This window comes from Carcharhinus amblyrhynchos, chromosome 18 (assembly GCF_965287045.1).
Source record: "Carcharhinus amblyrhynchos chromosome 18, sCarAmb.v2.hapA, whole genome shotgun sequence".
Lineage (NCBI taxonomy): Eukaryota > Metazoa > Chordata > Chondrichthyes > Carcharhiniformes > Carcharhinidae > Carcharhinus > Carcharhinus amblyrhynchos.
In genome coordinates, this window is record NC_137341.1 from 32,593,504 (window position 1) to 32,615,463 (window position 21,960).

General features: G+C 41.3%; 2 protein-coding genes across 6 annotated transcripts in view; one reads left to right on the top strand and one right to left on the bottom strand.

Moving 5' to 3' along the window:
- Window positions 1–1,851: 1,851 nt before the first annotated feature.
- On the bottom strand, window positions 1,852–11,749 carry decr2 (2,4-dienoyl CoA reductase 2, peroxisomal). Its single transcript, XM_080206696.1, has 8 exons — window positions 11,379–11,749; window positions 10,480–10,548; window positions 9,647–9,698; window positions 6,968–7,103; window positions 6,656–6,780; window positions 5,709–5,802; window positions 2,523–2,627; window positions 1,852–2,388 (listed from the first exon to the last, which is right to left on the bottom strand). The coding sequence occupies exons 1-8, from the start codon at window positions 11,465–11,467 to the stop codon at window positions 2,171–2,173; spliced, it is 888 nt and encodes a 295-aa protein (XP_080062822.1). The 5' UTR covers window positions 11,468–11,749; the 3' UTR covers window positions 1,852–2,170.
- A 100-nt stretch (window positions 11,750–11,849) lies between these two features.
- The window catches only part of ift140 (intraflagellar transport 140 homolog (Chlamydomonas)), a 114,147-nt gene continuing 104,036 nt past the window's right edge, over window positions 11,850–21,960 (top strand). For 4 of the 5 annotated variants that reach the window (XM_080206698.1, XM_080206701.1, XM_080206700.1 and 1 more), the window contains exons 1-6: window positions 11,850–11,963; window positions 14,211–14,390; window positions 15,857–16,081; window positions 17,573–17,694; window positions 18,333–18,478; window positions 20,407–20,582. In XM_080206698.1, the coding sequence (XP_080062824.1) occupies window positions 14,238–14,390; window positions 15,857–16,081; window positions 17,573–17,694; window positions 18,333–18,478; window positions 20,407–20,582 (822 nt within the window). In that variant the 5' untranslated portion in view covers window positions 11,850–11,963; window positions 14,211–14,237. The remainder of the gene's footprint in view (window positions 11,964–14,210; window positions 14,391–15,856; window positions 16,082–17,572; window positions 17,695–18,332; window positions 18,479–20,406; window positions 20,583–21,960) is intronic. The other variant, XM_080206703.1, reaches the window with a different exon arrangement.

The following is a 21,960-nucleotide window of genomic DNA, read 5'->3' on the forward strand; positions in this document are numbered from 1 at the left end:
AGTCAAACTTCAAACATTTGTTGTTATGGCTGCACAAGTCCTGCAGCATAGTGCTGTCCAGATAAATACTGGTAAATGGAATTGGGGGAAGGAAATTCCTGTACTTCCCAATCCCAGGCACCGTACTGATTTAAGTTTGACCTTTTGAATCTTGCCAGATTCACTGCACCCATCTACCATCAAACCTGTCAGGGGTGGGTTAAGAGAATTCTGCCCCTTGTGTCAGTGTATTTGTCTTGGACGTTTTACAGTCCTCCAGTATGCAGATCAAAAGCCTCAATTCTCAATAGTCTCTGGATTTTGTGTTAGATTCTTAAGTCCACATTACATATTCCCTTTTATTTGAGGCACTTTTGACTTGTTTTGCAGGCCTTTAGTTTACAGCCTACACCTCATTCCTGCATGCTAAAATTTACTCTGAAAATTTGTCAAAGCAGTTACATACCTCTATCATGGACTTATCAATTCTAATGTTGTGTTTTAACGTTTGACAGAGGTTCTCCTGCTTCCACTACCACTTATCTAAAGGAAAACAAAGACTCCCTCTTTCAGATATTGACTGACCACTGTGCATTTCAATTTGGATATCAGATTTCCAGAAATCATGTTTGCTTTCTCTTCACCTCCTTTCATTGTCTTAGCGGAAGGTAAAAATGCACTTTTCAATTCAGTCAGCTGCAGAGATCAATCGAGCACATTATTGGACCAGCATGATAGGAAGTTAACAATGAATATTTCTCTTCTGACTGACTTCTGAGAACTCAGCTAGATGCCTCTTCCAATCATTGGCTCAGCTGGCATTGTAAAAGGTGGAAGAGGCTGTATTCTCCTTGTCCTCAATAATTGCACAGAATTGTCTGTACTTTCCCTAAGTCATTGGGTTCAGCTTCCAATTGGTTTAGTTTCTCTTGCACCATTATGCCTTGTGGCAATTTAAGTATTTCTGCCTTTCATCCCATCACAGACCTTCCATTTTGTTCTGTCCTCCCCTCCATCTTTTCTTGCCTCTATCATATCCAGCTTGTTACAGTTCGGACTAAGTTATTGGCCTTAACAATTAACACTTTCTCTCTTCACAGATGCCACCTGACCAGAGTATTTACAGCATTTTCTATTTTGATTTCAGATTTTCAGCATCTGCAATATTTTAAGTTTTTTTTAAATTCTCTTTTATATCTTCTACATTCTTCCAAATAGAGTCAATGCACAAACAAGCTAATCTCTTCTTCCCTTTAGTATTGCTGGGCCGTTTAGAATCTCTGGTGGCTTGATAAAGACATGTATTTTAATTTTCTCATCTTATCACGTCCTTAGCAAATCCCCAAAGTAGTTTACAACCAAGGGAGTAATTCTGAAGTGCACTGTTACAAAGGTTGCACAAATAACTTGTATTTATCTACCACCTTTAACCTACAAAAACATCAAGAGGCTTCAAAGAAGAATCAAATAAAAGCACTGCCCCCACCCCTTTAATTTTTATATTGTGCTGTGGATATTTAACATCCAGTTGAATTGGGACATGGAACCTTAGTTTAATATCTCATCCACAGAACTGCACTGGCTGGATTGTGCATTCAGGTTATAAAGTGGGGCTTGAACTCAGAATTGAGTCAGAGTAACTATTATTAACTGTCCACAGATATGACATTGATTTCTGGAATCTGGCACTGGACCTTGATTTGGTTGAACAGTTGGTTTTGACCAGGAGGAGGATAGGTATGGCAGCACATCTATATCATTTGTGAACATGACTGGTGAGAGAACAGAGGACAACCAATTAGAAAGCACAAAAAAGATGCTTATGGTACTCTAATACACCAGCAAACACATTGTACATACTCCACAAACATAAAAAATTCTGAATCCCTTTATTAGCTCTTGGCCAGTATCAATCACACAAGATGCCTCAGGTAATTGATATATGATGCTGGCAATAAATCACGATTGTTTAGTGTTGATAAGTTGATCCTTGGTAAAACACTTGTGGTTAACCAAAGAAAACCATCCTAGAATACTGTTAAGCACCTAGTTGGTAGTTTGTTGAAGAGTACAGAGTGGTAAGACAGGATGGACAAAGGTCCTGAGCCAATCAGCACTGGGACAGCGTACATGTGTGTATCTTATTATTGTGTACTGTACAGAAACCCTTCACCACCCAACTCAATAGAGTTTATAGTCTGGCTGGTTTCTGTAGAAGTGCCTGCATTGTTGACATGCTATTGGCTGCTGTAAGCCAGTGTCCACCGTCAATTATAAGCGATGTGCCAGTCACGTATGATGCTGCCGGGCTCACAAGGTACAGTACACCGTGGGCTATTTCTAACTTTGTCCCTACTCGTTGCAGTGGAATCAATTTTTCATGGTCAACCATAGCCTTTGACAAACCACCTGGTATAGGAAGAGACAAAAGAAGGATTAGGAAGATAAATTCTCAAGTGTGCGTACATTTGCTGCTTTACAATGCACTGTCAACATTTACAGGCCCATTACCGGAGCAGTGGCCTCAGTAGCAACTCCCTTACCCAATTTCCGAAATCCCTCTGTCCCAGATATGGGGCCTGGTGCCAGGCTATTAATGCGAATGTTGTCAGGTCCCCATTCTGCTGCTAGATGCCTTGTCATTGCATCTGTAAAACAGAGAGAGGTAGTTGGCAAACAATGACTTAAGTCACAAAACAAGTAAAGTTCAATTTCTAAAAAAAAATTTCATTGGATGTGGGTGTCACTGGCTTGGCCAGCAGTTATCCCCAAATCTAACTGCCCATGAAATGGAAAACAAGGGAAAGTGTGAATTGCCTCTTGCAACTTTTCATGTTGCTAATGATTCCTCTTCATGTAGAGAATGAGTGGATGACTTAGCAGATCTAAGTCTACTTTAAGAAGCATGGGAAATGCATCCCTGACTAGCAGTTGAGAGGGATGAACAATACCAGCTCCAGCAGACTTTCTTCCAATGTTCCTCTTGCTCACTAGACTCTGCTCAAGCAATGTAAATTATCTTACTAGATGTCGTACGCGGTGCTGGGGCTTTAAATCCAAGAGATAATATGTCATCATACCGGCTCATGCAAATGACTTCAGTTTACCAACAATGTAGAAAAGCATAGAAACGATATTGTGGCCCAATGAAGTAAGTCTGGACGGTGAAACGTGAGTTGCATTTATACCGACTCAAAGTTACTGAGTTTGACTTTGCAAAATTACTGTGCTGTCAGAAAAAAAATCCCAACATGGGGATGAAATACTTCCCTGTGGGGGATTCAGTTAAGGGTGAGGGGATGGCAGAGTGGTATTGCCACTGGACTAGTAATCTAGAATTAGGATAATGCTATGGGTATCCATGATCATAGCACATGTTTGAAATTTGAATTTGATTTTGTTTCAAAATGCGGAATTAAAGGTCTAACAATGACCATGAAACTGTTGTCAGCTGTCGTTAAAAACTCATCTCGTTCACTAATATCCTTTAAGGAAGGGAATCTGTTGTCCTTACCTGGTCTGGGCTATGTGTGACTCCAGTTCCACAGCAATGTGGTAGACTCTGAAATGCCATGTAGTTGAAGGGCAATTAGGGATGGGCAACAAATGCTGGCCCAGTTAGTGATGCTCGCATCCCATGAATAAATTAAAAAAGGTTAGCTGGCATTCTTTCCCGTCCACTCCAAAGGTGCTTTATTTAGTTTGGATTAAACAGCACCCTTATCCTAATATTAGAATATAGATCTACAAATACGACCACATAAGACATGGTGCAGAAGTGGGCCATTCGTCCCATTGAGTCTGCTCTGCTATTCAATGAGCTCATGACAGATCTGATGTGATAATCCTGAACTTCACTTTCCCACCTTAAACCCATAACCCTTGATTTACCTACTGATTTAAAAAAGTTATCTATCGCAGCCTCGAACATACTTTACCAGAGAGGGCTGTACAGGCTGGGTTAAGAATAGCACAAATTCACTACCCTCAGAAGAACTTCTTCCTCATCTCTTAGATGGGCGATCCCTTACTCTGAAATTATGCTCTCTGGTCCTAGACTAACCCACAAGGGAAAACAATCTCTCAGCATTGACCCTGTCAAACCCCGAGAATCCTATATATCTCAGTAAGATCACCTCTCATTCTTCTAAACTCCAACGAGTGCAAGTCCAACCTATTCAACTTCCCTTCATAAAGTCCTTCCATACACGGGATCAAACTAGTGAACTTTCTCTGGTCTGCCTCCAAGGCCAGTATACCTTTTCTTAGATAAGGAGATCAAAACAATCACAGTATTCCAGCTATGGTCCAACTAGTGTCTTGTATAGTTTAGCAAGGCTTCCCTATTTTATACTTCATTCCTTTTGAAATAAAGGCCAATGTTCCATTTGCCTCCCCTGTTAACTGCTGAACTTGAGGATAGCTTTTTGTGATTTATGCATATAGACCCCAAATCCCTCGGCTTCAGCTTTCTGCAGTTTTTCTCCATTCAAATAACATTCAACTCCTTTATTCTTCCTATCAGAGTGCGTAACTTCACATTTTCCTACATTGTATTCCATCTGTCAAGTTTTTGCCCACCCATTTAACCTGTCTATATCTCTCTCTATAGACTGTCATCCTCCTCAATTGTCTTCCCACCTATTTTTGTGTAAACCAGCTCCTCAATGTACCAAACAGGAGACATCAGTGGGCTAACACCAAGTCACCCAACTGCTGCAGGCACACCAAAACATGTTTCAATTTATTTTTCCACTAATCCTATATGAAAGAGAAAATAAGTTAAAATATAAATATTCATGTTTGATAACAGCTAGATCTGGGCTATCGGTCTCTGCACTTCAAGTTTTAATTCAAGGGTCACTGCGTGGCTTTCTTGAACACAAATTGTCACAATTTGTTCCCCAACCCAGAGAAACAATTTGGACAAATCTGTTCCTCTACACCCTCCTTGTGTGGCTGTTAAGAGGGGTCTGGACAGTGAGTGGGAAGGACATCATCAGAGAACTTGATACTGTCTTTGGCCATTGTCACATAAGCACAGTTTCCAACTGGTGTCATTTGACTGCCATCAGGCGAGGCAAATCCAGCTGATTTTTCATTCCAGTCCAGGGTTGCAGAGGATAACAGTGTAGATTTATCACAGTTTCTAATATCATTTGTTTGAGGGTCTCTGGAATTTCAAATGTAGAACTCCAGCAGCTTTATAAACAAAGTTTAAAAAACTGCAGCATGTCAACTGAAGAAATATGAGCATAACCTGCATCAGAACTGATAGCATACATGACTTCTGTGAAGACATGCAACTGGAGATCAGCACAATGTTACATATACCAACCTGATTTCATTGTCAGAGCAAAACCCTTGAACACCTTCCCTAACAGCACTGTGGGTGTAGCTACACCACATGGACTGCAATAATTCAAGGAGGCAGCTCACCACTACCTTTAAGGGAAATAAATGCTGTCAGTGACACCCACATCCTGAGAATGAATAAATAAACACCTACAGAGAATGGATATTACCACTTGGAGGAAGAATGTGGACTGCATACACTAGAATGGAATAGCAAGAATAATTTTTTTTGTGCCTTTAGCATTCTGCTGCCAGCCACAACTGAAGTAGAGGCACATTTCCCAGCCCAATGCTGATCAAATTGGATTCACTGGTGTTTCCAATAAGAGGGAGCTTAGATCAGTGGGAACACAATACCTGCAACACAAACTTACCTATAGCAGCCTTGGCAGACCCAGCATGGACTTGCAAAATTTGTCCTCTGTATTGCAGTGTGGCTGTGATGTTCACAATAACTCCTCCATGGTCCTATGACAACAGCAGGTTACTAACACCAGATGTAACGTTCCACAGATTTCATACTTTCACAGTTAAATTCCATCTCACTTTCATTAAGTTTTAAATAACATCTAGTTTGACTGTGATAAATTAGGTGCTCAATAATGTGTCTAATTTCCCACTCATCATTTTCATTGTCTCTCACATAGGAAATCTAAGAGATTGTTGTGGGAAATCTTGAGCTGTGCAGATACTGATTTCAGACCAACTAATTCAGTTTACCTAGGAACCTTCAGCTAGAAAAGATACACATCCCATGAATAAATTTCAAATTTAGGCCCTGGAGACAAGTATGGGAGGTTTGTTTTCACACACTGAAGGAAAAATTACTTATTTACCACCTCCTGTTTTTTAAAAAAGACAAGTTTCTCTACTGAAACCATTGACCTTTTTGCTTGATGCACTTCCTTAAAACGACCATTCTTTATCAATGAGTTCGGATGGCTGGTCTCAGACTGGCAACTTCACGTCACCCAAAGTCCATCAAAATGAACTGGAGGTCTGTTGCAAGAACCTTGATCACTTTCCCTCAGTGACTCAGGGCCAACTGCAACCCTCTTACAACTTCCCCCAAAAAAAGATAACTGGGGCTTTTCTTGGTCTGCCAATCAGTTGAGCAGCTAGGAACAGGTTTTAAATCAACAGTGCTATCCAACTCTCCCAGAGAGACGAGAGGTGGTAGTCTTCCCTGACAGGACTGGGAGATTGCTACCCAGCCTTACAATTAGCTATGGGGTGACCTGTAAAGCAATTAGAAAAGGAGATATTTAAAATCAACCAGAAACAAAAATCTGATTCTTCCACCAGTTCAAATGCAACTCACCTTTAACCACTTCTGGTACACTATCTTGCTGGTGTTGAATGTTCCAATTGTATCAATCTCCAGGACAGTCTTGAAAGCATTGAATGACAGACCACTAGCAGGACACAAGAAGTTACCTGCAGCACCTGGAGAAAGAGAGGAGGAACTTTACAGATTAAAAAATAGGTCCTCACAATAAAATCAGGTTCACTGCACGTCTAACATTTACAGCAGTGATGTGCATTAACTAAAAATCAGCGGAGTTGGGACTGAACACTCTGTGGACCACCTGCTTCCACTGAGAAGTAGCAAGAAAACTGAACTCATACTTACCATTAACTAAGATGTCAATTTTCCCAAATTTTTGCAGTGATTCCTCCACAGCAGTAACAATGGTCATGGGCTGCCTGACATCTAGAGACACTGGCAGACAGCGCAGTCCAGTGGCTGCAGAGAGTTTCTTTGCAGACTGGATTAAAAGACAGAAACATGCTGGTTACTGCTGAATGCAGTAGGAAACTATGGATTGTTTCATTTCACACTGACGGAAACAACCATGCTTGGATGCAGCCTCCTCATAAGAGTTAGCTGAAAAATTCCAATATTCTGCAGATTTATGCTCTTTGATTGGAGAATTAATGAGCTGTTAAGCAACTAATATTTATTGCACTTAATATCTTATAATTTTGCTTTGGAACTGTAAAATAATTTCCAACTTGCGATCCTGTGACACAATCATTCTCCAATGATGTCACAATAGCTGTTGCTCAAAATTCTTCCTCTCTTTTTTGGTGCATTTGCCATCTCACTGAGACGACAGCATGCAATTGCATTGTCAGAGACTGTCCGTTAATCACGAGTCAGTTCACCTTCTAACAAGACGCCAAACATCCCTCAAGCCTCCTCAGCCATTTAGTTAGATTAAGACTGATCTGTATCCCAAACCCATACCTGTCTTTGCTCCATATTCCTTGAGATCTTTACCAAATAAAATGGATCAATCTCCATACTGAAAAAGGCATTTGGGGAGAGAACTTCAGATTTATACTACTTCTTGTATAAAAGGGGTTCCTGACATAGGAACAGTACTGGACCATTCAGCCTGTCGAGCCTACTCTGCCATGCGTGATCATCTAGACTATAAGTAGTAAGAATAGGAGTAGGCCGTTCAGCCCCTTGAGCCCACTCCACCATTCAATAGGATCATGGCTGACTCTCTGCTATTTTTCCATACAATCTCTATGTCCCTTCATGTCATTAGTCTCCAGAAATCTATCAATGTTTGTCTTGAACATGCTCAATAATTGAGCTTACACAGCCCTCTGGGGTAGAGGATTCCAAAGATTCACCGCCCTCTGAGTGAAGAACTTCCTCCTTATCTGTCTTAAATGGCCTGTCCCTTATCCTGAGATTATGTCCCCTCATTTTAGCCTCGCCTTCCAAGGGAAACATCTACATCCACCCTGTCATGCCCTGTAAGAAATCTGTAAGTTTTAATGAGGTCACTCCTCATTCTTCAAAATTCAAGGGAATACAGACAGAGTCTCCTCAATCTCTCCTTACAAAACAATCCCACCATCCCACAGATTAATCTGGTAAATCCATTGCCCTCTCTGCATGGCAAATATGTCTCTCTTTAGATAAGATGATCAAAACTGTAAATAATGCTCCAGGGAAAAGTCTCACCTGCAGCAAGGCATGTTTATGCCTGTACTCGAATCTGCTTGCAATGAAGGCCAACATGCCATTGACTGCACCTCCACATTAACTTATAGTGATCCATGAACAAAGACACACAGGCCCTTCTGAGCATCTGCACTACTCAACCTCTCATAATTTAAAAAATATTCTGCCTTTTGGTTTCTTTTACCAAAGTGGATAATTCAGACACATTCGTGTTTTTCATCTGCCATGTTCTAGTCCATTCATTAGTCCAAATCCTTTTGAAGTATCTTTGCATCCTCCTCACGATTTACATTCCCACCCAATTTGGTGTCATCAGCAAATCTAGAGATATTACATTTGGTTCCCGTGTCCACATCTTTGAAATAGATTGTGAACAGCTGTGGACCTAGCACTGATCCTTGCAGTATTCCACCAGTAACAGCCTGCCATCCTGAGAGTAATTTGTTTACTCCTACTTTGTCTTTTAGCTAATTCTCAATCCATATTAGTTGATTCCCTCAATCCATTGTTCTCTAATCTTATTTACTAACCTCCTGTGTGGGATCTTAACAAAAGCTTTCTGAAAATCCAAATACACCATATTCACTGGTTTTCCTTTATCAAAGCTACAAGTAATGTCCTGAAAAAACTCCATCATTCCTGAATTGCCTAAGTCTAATATATTTTCTGGTTCTGGAGTTTCTATTGACCCAATTGAATCCTTTTGTCATTTTAAAGACCTTGATGAGATCATATCTCAATCTTCACAAGCACAGTACATGAGAGCATTGTTGTCACAGAATGAATTGCAACTAAAATGATTTTAGCAAGAGCAGTCACATACAGACTGGCAGCAGCCCTGGATCAAGTCTGAACACACAAATATCATAATGTTCAGCTGCTTTTTAACTGTGTGTTTTAGGATGAACATTTCAGCTGTTAAAGGCTATTAAAAGTTTGATTTCAGGGATTAATGTCACATAAATTTACCTTGATTTAAAACAGAATGCTACTTAATTAAAAATACAGCTGTGAGAATATCAGCAGATCATAACTCAGTGAGAGCAACTAAATAGGGCTAATTGAAAGATTAGCCAGACAAAGCTAGCAAACTGCTGAAAATGAATGGAGCAGTGACAATATAAACAGTAGCATATGTTTGTTATTTGTGAATTAATATCTCCACCGCTAACACTGTAACTCACTCAATTTCACTAGCAACACCAGCACAATCAAATCATCAATTGCCAACTAAGTTGTTCCGATAGATCAGTTAAAACAAGTGGCAATGTAGTTAGTTATACTACTTTGCTGTGTTTTTAAATCATCAAAGACCTGCATACTTACGGCCTGTACTCGTTCCAAGCTTCTGCTGGCAATGATAGTCTTACATCCATGTCTGTAACACAACAGTCATTAAAAATATTGTTACACAGTAGGAGGGTCAAATTTGATGTCCAGTTTCAACACTGAACTCAGCTAAGAAACCATGATGCTACCACACTACACCCTTCATGGTGGAATAGCTAATCAGGTCTGTAATCACACGTAGATCTGACCCCCTCTATCGGTCAGGACAATCAAGAATGCTCGATGAGAAAGTGAACTTCCCTTTTGATATAAAGATCTCACATGACAATGCATGGCCTGTATTGATTGACTTCCTTGTGAATGAAAATCTAAGATTGTGGGAAAGTAGCATTGACACAAATCCATCACAATTTTATTAAGTGGCAGAGCGAGCTTGAGGTGCCATGCCACCTTTTCCTGCTCCAATTAATATGTTCTTAATGTATATACAAAATATACCCACAGCTGTTCAAAGGCCATGCCACTGGCTGGCTGCACAAAAAGCAATGCTGCCTCTTTCTTCTATTGTTCCAAGTTGTCAGCTCCTGATTTATTAATCTGCAAATTTTGGACATTGGGAAAGAACTTGGTCTCAATCACAAAGTCATTCTGATATAGATCAGCCTTTACCTAAATGGAAGAAACAGCTCAAAAGATTGTAGTAGCTTCCTCTTGTCACAGAATGCCCACAGAAAAATAGTACTTGTGCCACCTTTGGGAAACAGACTGATCAGAAAGATTCTTACCACTTCTTACACCATTACCAGCAGCTTCATGAAGCTTCCCTCAAGTACATGCTACCTCTGCCCATATTACAGCTGCTACCCTACCTCATCAGAATCTCTGCAATTCGGAATCCAATGCCAGATCCTCCTCCTGTGATGAATGCCACCTTGTCCCTATTCAGAAATACAAGAGATAGCCGCAGTAATTTGTTTTATTCAAATCAAAATAGAACAATAGGCCTACAGGCCATTGTTTTTAGGGCAGCACAACAGCACAGTGGTTAGCACTGCTGCCCCACAGGGTTCAGTTCCACCCTTTGGTAACTGTCTGTGTGGAGTTTGCACATTTTCCCTGTGTCTGGAGTGGGTTTCCATGATGTGCAGATGTCAGCATTGGAGTGGGGTGGGCACAGTAAGAAGTATCACCACACCAGGTTAAAGTCCACCAGACTTATTTGGAATCATGAGCTTTCGGAGCACTACTCCTTCATCAGGTGAGAATCACTCACCTGATGAAGGAGCAGCGCTCCAAAAGCTCCTGATTCCAAATAAACCTATTGGACTTTAATCTGATGTTGAGACTTCTTACCGTGTGGGTTTCCTCCAGGTGCTCTGGTTTTCTCCCACAGTCCAGGTTAGGTGGATTGCCTATGCTAAGTTGCCCCTTAGGATAGTCACTGTGCAGGTTAGGTGGATTGCCTATGCTAAATTGCCCCTTAGGATAGGTGGATTGGCAATAGTGAATGCACAGGGTTACAGTTATAGGATGGATGGGTAAGGTGCTGTTTTGGACAGTTAGTGCCAAATGTCTCCTTCTGCACTGTATGGATTTTATGGAATAACACCTTGCAACACAAAGACTTGCAGTGTGCAAGGGAAAGTTTTCGAAGTGCAAAATAAAATCTGGGAGGTACTCGTTCCCAGGATCATTGAAAGGGAAATCTTTAAACAGAGCTCACACGCAATTGACCCAATTTATACATTAATCAAACACATTCACTTACTTTAGGATATCAGGGCTGAAAATATAGGTGTAGTTCAACAAACAGTCATCAGCATCCACATCCTCAGGGATGTTGCCAGTCCTAGGCATGACTGTTTTGTATATAATACCCTGTCAAGGCCGCTCCACAGAGACAAAAACCCTCACAACCCCTCAAATTCTGGAGACAGTCTCCAGGAGCCTGTCAGACTCTGGACAGAGAACCTTAAACAAAGCGCAGGGAGGGACTCTGAATCAGGTTTTCTGTCTGGGGTCACTGGAGTATCACCCCAATTGGGCCCGGGACAGAAACGTTCCCTTAAACCGTCATGAACCCAGTCACCCACTCCAGCTGCCCTTTGCCCCCAGGAGCGACCCGCAGTGAGCATGCCCGGGTGACGCTGTGCACGCCGGGATCCGTAGGCGCAGGCGGGAAAGGACTACATTTCCCACAATGCTCTCCGGCAATCCCCGGCGTGAGCTTCCGCTCTAGCCGGTTGTTACGGTAACGGCGGGTACGCCGAGGCCTTCAGTTCTGAGGTAATCGCGAAGCGCTCGCAGCAGGGAAAAAGGTTCAGGAGGGCGAGCGACATCGGGCGTGCTGCAGGTAAGACCGCTTTCAGTCAGCTTCGGATCGTAAGAAAGGCTTCAGCTATTTGTACATGTGGATAATGAGGCTGATTGCTAGGCCCCGGCCCTGGGTGTCCAAGTATACGCTGACTGCTTTGGGTATTCGGCAGCATCAATTAAAACAATCGGGAAGATCTCCTGCACCAACCGAGAAAACCGTTAGCCTCCCACACAGGACAGCGGGGCACAACACATTCCTCCCCCGCCCCCGACTCCGCCACCAAAACGCCCCAATCGACAAACAGAACACGGATAGTGAAAATCTGGGTGAAAAAACCGAAAATGCCACAGGTCAGGCAGTATCTGTAAAAAAAAAACAGAATTAATGTTTCAGGTTGATGATCTTTCATCAGAACGGGAAAAAGTTGAGGTTTTAAGTGAAGGGTGAGATCCCCTATCCCCGTGGGATCCCCTATTCCCCGTCCCATCAATAAAGTACTGAAACATCTCCCTCCCCCCGAACATAGATCCAAAATACCTCTTCAGCCCATCACTAAAATGCCCCCACCGCAACATCCCTTACCCCAACATTTTAACACTCGCAATCCAATCTTAAAATACCCCCAAATCCAAAATTAAAACACCCTCCACCCCATTACTAACACCGTAGCACCCCGTCAGTCAAACACAACAACATTAACCCTCTCCCTTCCATCCTCAAACCACCCCCACTCCCAATTCATGGCAAATTACACTCTGGCTAAGAAGGTAAATGGGAGAGTCTAAATCCTAAACATCTGCCAACCTAGGTCTGGAACTGGCTACAAGGATATTGTTATCAATGTGACTCCACCCTCTTAATAAGAACGTAAGAAATAGGAACAGGAGTAGGCCATCTAGCCCTTCAAGCCTGCCCCGCCATTCAATAAGATCATGGCTGATCTGTCGTGGCTCAGTTCCACTTTCCCGCCCTCTCCCCATAACCCTTAATCCCCTTGCCTATCAAAAACCTATCAACCCGCGTCTTAAATATATTTAGCGAGGCAGCCTCCGCCACTTCAACGGGCAGAGAATTCCAGAGATTCACAACCCTTTGAGTGAAGAAGTTCCTCCTCAACTCTGTTCTAAACCGCCCTCCCTTTATCTTGAGGCTGTGCCCTCTAGTCCTACTGTCCTTTCTGAGCGGGAAGAGCCTCTCCACCTCTATCCTATCCATCCCATTCATCATCTTATATGTCTCAATGAGATCTCCCCTCATTCTTCTAAACTCTAACGAGTACAAGCCTAGTTTATTCAGCCTCTTCTCATAGTTCAACCCCCTCAACTCCGGTATCAGCCTAGTAAACCTCCTCTGCACTCCCTCCAAGGCCAAAATATCCTTGCGTAAGTGTGGCGACCAAAACTGCACACAGTACTCCAGCTGCGGCCTCACCAGTGCCCTGTACAGTTGCAGCAAGACCTCCCTACTTTTATATTCAATCCCCCTCGCTATGAAGGCCAGCATCCCATTCGCCTTCCTGACCACCTGCCGCACCTGCATGCTGGGTTTTTGCGACTCATGCACAAGGACCCCGAGGTCCCTCTGCACCGTCGCATGCTGCAGTTTTTCGCCCCGTAAGTAATAGTCCTTCCTACCGTTATTCCTACCAAAGTGGACAACTTCACACTTGCCAACATTAAAGTCCATTTGCCAGTTCCTGGCCCATTCGCCCAGCCTATCTAGATCCTTCTGCAGACTTTCCACACCCTCCGCACAATTTGCCGTTCCACCAATCTTGGTGTCATCAGCAAATTTCGACACCATACACTCGGTTCCCTCCTCCAGATCATCTATATAAATGGTAAATAGCTGAGGCCCCAGCACCGACCCCTGGGGCACTCCACTAGTCACCAACCGCCAATCCGAATAGCACCCATTGACCCCCACTCTCTGCCTCCTATTTGACAGCCAATCCCCTATCCACGCTAACACCCTACCCCCAACTCCATGCCCCTTGACCTTCTGTAATAACCTCTTGTGCGGCACCTTATCAAACGCCTTCTGAAAATCAAGAAACACCACATCCACCGGCTCTCCTCTATCCACTGCCCTAGACACATCCTCATAGAACTCCAATAAATTCGTCAGACTCTTTATCCTATGCTACATATATTTGGAGCTGTAACTGGCTTCTGTTTGTAACTACCAATAGGGCGAACAGGAGGTTATCCAAAGACAATTAAGCTAACAATTTCAATCCATTGTTGACCAGATGTATATTAAAATTGCATTGTCTTCTGACAGAATTGAACAGAGGCTGATTATGCTAACATGGCAGTTTACTTTGATCATCGCATTGATGCATCTGACACCATGGGTTCTCCGTCAGAGATTGCTTGGCATCGTATCCATCCCTTGTTGGCAGTAGCCTTTGTCAGCACCAGTAGCACTCCAGGGGGCTGTGTGGATGTGTATCTTGAGCAGGTTGGTATCTCATTTCCTTCCCTCTCAGGAAGACTGGTTCCCTTTGGTTTTCGGTTGCTATTGGGTACATTGATCTAGATGTGAACATCAACAGTGAGTGTCAGCAAGCTATTTAATTAAAAGGGCTTTAAAGTTGAGCCCTATCATCAGCAGTGTATTCTAGCAGGTGTCATGAATATGGATGGTGAAAACCTGGTTCCTCCTCATTATAGAATCATAGAATTCCACTCCTTAGAAGAGCAGTTCTGCTTCCCTGCCCTTTCTCCATTATCCTGCAAATTTTTCTCTTCAGGTGTTTATCTAATTCTCTCTTGAAAATAACAATTGATTCTGACTCCACTGTACTCTTAGGTAGCATATTTCAGATCCTAACCACCTGTGGTGTAAGGAAAAGTTTATCCTCATGATGCTGTTGATCCTTCTGCCAGTCACCTTAAATGTGTGTCCTCTGGTTATTGAGCCTTCTAGCAATGGGAGCAGTTTCTTCCTCTCTACCCAATCCAGACCGCTCTTGATTTTGAGCATCTCAATTAAATCTCCTCTCAATCTCATTTTTTTAACTTGAAAAGATGAGCCAATTACTTTCTCCACCATCAGCTAACTCAACACTGATGGTTAGGACCACAGACCATTTTGTATGGTCTTCATTAAAGAATAAACTGTTGCAGTCACTTGGGAACCAAGACACTGTAGTTATTTGGGCAAAAGGACTTGGGAGTAGTGTATATGAAAAGAAGCCTATGTTTGTTGTAAGTATGTGCTGATATTTCGATCCTTGGTGAAATACTGCAATGAATAAAGCTACAAAATCTGAATATATTATCATCTGCACTCACAATGTCACTACAATCGACTCTAATCTCTGACTCTTAGAACCAACCCAACCCACAGGATTTAGGACTGTTGGCTGTAAACTATTAAATTGAAAAAAAAAATTCTCACCAAGGGGCGAGATTCTCCGATCTCATCCATGCCCACTCCACTGCAAGTCAGAACAGAGAAATCAAGCAATTGGCTCATGTTTCCAAGTTAAAATTCCATTTACTTTCAGTAGAACTGGAGAATCCCAGCTGCGAGTGAGGATGGAGGTTTTTGGCACTTGTTTCCTCCTCCCACTCACATGCAACCGATATAATTCTTTAGAAGTTAGCTTTTGCTTGCTGTTGTCTAGGAGAGAGGACCACAAAACAACACTGAAATACATTCCAAGTCTACACCTTTTGCATAGCGGTCTGAATGACCAAACAGGTACAGAAGGTATTTAAGTATATGAAGATTCACGTTTGGAAGTAAAGCATGCTGAAGTGTATCCTCCACTGCATTGCTGCACAAGTATTAAAAGCAAACCCTGTCAACTTGCAACATGTGATAATTGTATACTGTTCTCAGAGACTTTGTGTGTATAATGCAGATGAATGGTGTCTAAACCAAATTGGATTAAATGTTAACTAACCTCTTGTTTACAGGGAGAACACATACCCAATGCACACATTGAGCGTCCCTTCCAGCCAATGCTCATCAGCTGGCATCCTTCCAAAAGGGTTTTAGCCATTGGTTGGGAAACTGGAGTGGTGATATTTTGGTCTGAACAAGGTGTGGATGAGCAACAGATAGCAGCTGGCACACACCGAGCTCAGATCACCATCTTGGAATGGAGCAGCAATGGTACCCGGCTGGTCTCCGCTGATAAGGTACATGAGAGAAGTTACAAAAAGCAGATGCTGGAAACCTGAAATAAACACAAAAAATGCTGAAGATTTCTGATGGCATCTGTACAGAGATGATTTGGTTAACTTGATGAAAAATCATTGACTAGAAGTGTTAACTCTGTTTCTCCCTCCACAATGCTGCCTGTGTTGCTGAGTGTTTCCAGCATTTTCTACTTTTATTATGTGAGAGAGAATGTTGAAGTTGTTGCCAGATTTGAGTTCTGATATAATATAATTTTAAAGTAACTTGATGGCAACACTCTAAAGGATTTTAATGCAAAAAAGTGAGGTATCTTCTGAATGATTATTTCATGCATCATTGTTCCATGGAGTCAACAGTACAATTTAGCAGTTGACTGAGGGATTCTGAGTACTTCGTGTTCTGTCTCTCCTCCTATAGTGCCTCCTCAGTGTGAAGTGTGGATTTGAAGGATTTCATTATTAAAAAAAATCTGTATAATATGGTTACAGTAGTGTAGTCATTCTGATATTGGAATGGTACTCCAAAGATTGTGAGTTGGCACCATGGTAAGTTGAAATTGACTTTATAATATCTTGTAATTTGTGGGCTGGCACTGGAATCAAAATGAAAACTGCTGGATTGTTGTGAAACCCATAAATACCACTTCAGGAAGGAGTGTGTCATTCCCACCCTCTATGACTTTCATAGTTCCCTGACATTTCACCTGAACTTGGTTTTGGCTACCCATGAAAACACAGACCATTGATTCATGTTAGTAACTAATGTTTCTGACTATTCTTTTTTGAGCAGTCCATTAACTATTCATAATTATGTGACTGCTGAAATAATAAGTATTCCCAGTTTGTGACATCCACCGGAAAATGAATGCCCTATATTACTGTGTTTATGAGTCTTATGAATAATGAGCTGTTACTGTTGAAAACTGAATGTAACTGGCGATGATTTTTTTCATTGTGCAGTGTGCAAAATTTATTTCTTACCAGCGTGTTTCATTTTATAATTGGCTTGTTTCTGTGCCACATTCAGTCCATCTAATCTGCAGTCTTCTGCTCCACAACCCACCTTCTTGGATCCTATTCTCCTCCTTATTCCTCATACACCCTTAAAAAAGTTATGATGCCTCTAATATAAAGAAATGAATGTTACTAATTTATGGCAGTAATAAGTGTCATTTCAACTGTGGTGTAATCATACACTGGTGTAAGGTTTGATATTTTTATAAAAAGAATAAAAGTGCATTATGTGTACCTTGAGACATTTTTGAATCCTGTACAAGTATTGAGTTCTGAGATACAAGTTGGTCATTTTTTGTAGGATGCTTGCAGAATAACTTGAGTCTGTAAAGTTACAGGATTGTGTATAAAATTGGTATGCCAGTAGACTGTAGATGATGGGATGAATCTTACTACTTCTTAACACTTAATGACTAGTTGCAACAGCAAACATTCAAATGTTTCCTTTATCATGTGCCTTCATATGGTTGATGCTAGGCTGGTGTTCTGATTGTGTGGCGGGTGGATCAGCATGGACGAGTGCAAGGATCACCACTTGGTAAACAAGATTATGGGAAGCAACTGACGCACTGTATCTTCAAACCTCCTGCCCCAGGAGAGTAAGTACAATTTAAACCTATCATTCAAGAAATACCTTTTGCAGCCTAACAGTCCATGATACGTGGAGGACCAATGAGTTACCAATCTTGCCACTGTGTGATATAGTTGAGAATTCAAGCTCAGGTCCAGGACTTGAGCAGAAAATCATGAGAATATATAATTGCAGTACTGAAGGATTGCTGCATTGTTGAAGGTGTCATTTTTCAGACACTATCAAAATGAGGCTGTTTGCCCATTCCTCGGGAGGTTGATGATCACATAATCCTCTTTAAAGAATGGTAGCTTTTCTCCTTCACTAACAACATTAGAAATAATTTGACTGATTGTTGTGAATTCTTGTTGCATGTAAAGTAGTTGCTGTATTTGACCACATAATAACAGTTCATGGCATTGCACTTCAAAATGTGTGAAGTACTTTGAAATTTCTCTGTGAAAGTAGTAAGGTGATATAAATACAAGTGTACCACTTTCTGAAAGAGAGTATGCCAGCATGATCTCCAATCCAGTACAAATTCAGAAACAGTGAAGTTTGTTTTATGTTGTACTGTTGTTACTTGTTGGCAGGAGCTGGTATATGTGTTGATAGTTGACTGCATAAACAGAGGAATGAGACTGACTGGAATGTTTCATTCTGCAGGGACCTTGTACAGCTGGCTAAAGCTGCAGTAAGTGGGGATGAAAATGCTTTGGATATGTTCAACTGGAGAAAGGTTGGAAAAGGAGACGCACCATTTAAAGCTGGACTTCAGCAAGGAATCACATGTTTTGTCAGTGTAACAGACGGTGAGCAAAACACTCCCTGGATAGCTTTAAATATTCCAATCTGCTCCAAAGTTACATGGAAATGCTGAAGAATGTATTTTCCAATGGTTACAGTAACAACAATGAAAAATGATGCGTTCTGAGAGAAGAGGTGAAGGGTGATACTTCTCAGGTTTTAGAAATTTTCACACCCATAAAAATATTAAATATGAACAAAAGTTACTGCATTCCTGTCTTGAGCATGAGTGTCATTTTAGTTATTCTCCAACACATTTTTTTTCTATAAGGAAATCAATCTCCTACAAATTTAAACCTCTATTTCTTGTGCCTAGCTTTGTATAACTTAGATCTAAAAATTAACTTTGATCACGGTAAATTGCTTATGTATATTTTATCACTGGATGATAGAGAATAGCACAGTGCTAGACCAGTGCATACAGCTGAGGTATTTGCACAGAAGCAGAATTGGGCAAAATGCAATAAAACTGCATTCTTCAGTAAGTATGATGCTAATGAGTCCATAGAACTTACTGCTTCTATCAGCATGCAAAAAGATGCAGAACCTGGTCGTCCAAGTGTAAATGTGTTTATTGGAGTTGTGTGGTCTCAGATGTGGGGCAGCACAATCAAAAAAACTGAAAACTATCAGAAGGTTTCTTGGCGATAAGGATTTCACTTTGAAGATGGTATCATCCATTAGCTTCAGTACAATGAAAATCTAAACAACAGTGGTAACTTGCCCTGTGACTCAATTTACTGCAGGTTCCATTTGCTTGGAAAAAAATCATCTGCACCCAGCAATAGAATATGAGAGGGGTTGGGAAGAAGGAAGAAAGCAATGCAGACAGTGAGGTAAAGGTGGAGAGGGAGGGCAAGACTGCATAAACCAATGGTGGGAATGAAAAAGAGAGTGCTATGCATCATAAGGTTAGAATGGAGGGAGGAAGAGAATGCAGCATAGTGAGGGTAGGGTGAGATGAGAATGTTGCAGACCATAATGCAGGGGTGGGAAGAGAGAATTAAATTGTTGCAGACAGATTAGAGTGGGGAATGAGACTAATGATTATTGCGTACCTTGCATTGTTGAGACTCTCAGTACTGCACTTCTGAGTTTCATTTTTGTCATTTCTTTCTGTTTAATTTGTTCTGCTGTGGTTTGCTGCTTGTAATTCACTGGGCTGCCTTCATGGCTTATACCTTGAGAAATATATGTTTGTTCTCCTGCATATTCTGTTATGCTCCATTCTTAAAGCTGAAGGAAACCAAACTTACCTATATCATATATATAGTTCTACTGAAATGAAGATGATTTTAAAATATTGCAATGCCTGTTGTTTACTCAACAAATCTATATGGCACAATTAGAGGTCTGGTATAATTTTTGAATTATCAAAGTAGTATTATTGCACTTGAATTTAAATGAGCACAATGGTGGCACAATGATGGGTCAGTGCCATCATTTTGTCCTTTAGTTGTGAAAATATCCAGCACAGAATTGGAGATTTTGTATTTCCAAACTTAGGCTATGGCTGGACAAAGTATTTTGCACAGTTCAAGTTTGGGTTGGAATACAGGCCTGTCACTGCATGACACTAGGGTCCAGCACTGCTGGGGAAAGGTCTGCCATTAACTTTACTGGTCCACTGTATTTTAGTATCTTCTGTTTCAGACACTTTTCTCCCATTGTGCGGCTTTTTCTTAATGGAAAGTCTTTATGCCGTCAAGATTTTCCCTCAGCGTTTTTATTGAAAGCAATTCACACCACCTTTTCCATCTGTATATTTTGTTTGTGGGTGTTGGTCACTTCTGCAGCTCTGGGCTGGCAGGACTGACAGTGTTCTCTAAATCAGAATTGTTTAACTTATTTAAAAAACTGTGTCTTTCATCGCAGATATTGCCAGACCTGCTGAGTATTTCCAACATCTTCCATTTTTATTTCTCTAAATTAGGTACTGTGTACCATGTTAGTGAAAAAGGAAAGAGCTTACAGGTCCTCCACACTGATGGACCAATCAGGAAACTCATGTACATGGAGGGGAAGGAAATTCTGATGGTTGTGACTGAAGCACTTTTCCTGTCTCAGCATAGTGTTGGTGTTGATGGAACAAGTCAAGAACTTATGAAGGTAGGAACATGTATATTGGTGTCTGTAGGACTTTGGGAAATTCCTACTCTCAATTGTTATAGATTACGTAAAGATTACTAACTATTCCAGGAGTTCTTCTCACCTTTTGCTGGGTTGGTTGGTAAAATCATTGCTCTCTGTGCTTTCTTTCTTTTATCCCTTAGCTAATTTCACTCCATTGTGTTCCTTCTTGTTCTAAGCCATGCCCCATGTTGCAAGTATAAGGAAAGCACTAGTCATTAGTGTGTGTCTCCATGAGAAGCTTTTATTGAACTGGTCTCAAAGACACATGATTACAGAAAGCTCTGGTGTCAGTCAGACTGGTTACATTTCAAAACCCAAACATCCCCTTTCATAGTTATAATGTCCTAACTATGTCAGGGATTCTGGTTTTAATATTAAAAAAAGATGTGGTTTGCCCACTTAGATTCAAACTGACAATAACAGATTTATTCTAGGAGCATTTTTCTGTACAGACTGAAAGTAAGACAGTAGCCTCTGCAACACCCGAATGACATCACCATCAAATCATGTGATCAGCTCTTAAAGCTATCTGCAACCATTTAAATATGATAATACCCCTCCCCTCCCTTTACTTCTGTGACCATAAGAACAAATTACTACAGTGTTATACATAGAATCAATAATATTCTAGACACTGAACCATGCATTATTACTCATTATACGCAGTCAATAAGAGAGTCAATCAAGAGGACATCTATACTTGTTTGGTTGTATCCTGTGTTCTGGATTTTGTCTGTCCTTGATCCTAGAAGTATGATTTGGAACTTCAATAGACCCTTCTTCTCCTGGAACTAATTCTGGAACTCATTCTTACCTGGTGTAGTCGCTCAGGCAACTCAGATTCAACAAAATCTTCTATAGTGGTATTCACAACACTAGGGACTTGAGAAGTTGGTATTTCTGGGGATGATTCAGTGAAATCATTTCAAGATAATAACAGTTGGTCAGCGTTGCATTGCCAAACTAATTCATCTTCGATTTGAACTAGGTAAGAAATTGGACTGTCTTTGCGAAATCTGTGGCTGGTACTCACTTGTGGCATGAATGACATTATTGTTACTAGAGAGGCAGTGCTCGAAAGACTGGAGGGACTGATTGTGGACAAGTCCCCAGGACCGGATGGAATGCATCCAAGGGATCTGAATGAAATGGCGGAGGTGATAGTGGATGCCTTGGTGATTATTTTCCAAACCTCGCTGGATTCCGGGAAAGTGCTGGAAGATTGGAAAATGGCTAATGTTACGCCATTGTTTAAGAAGGGTTGCAGGCAAAAGGCAGGGAATTATAGGCCGGTTAGTTTAACGTCTGTTGTAGGTAAAATGTTAGAATCCGTGATCAAGGACAAAATAGCGAG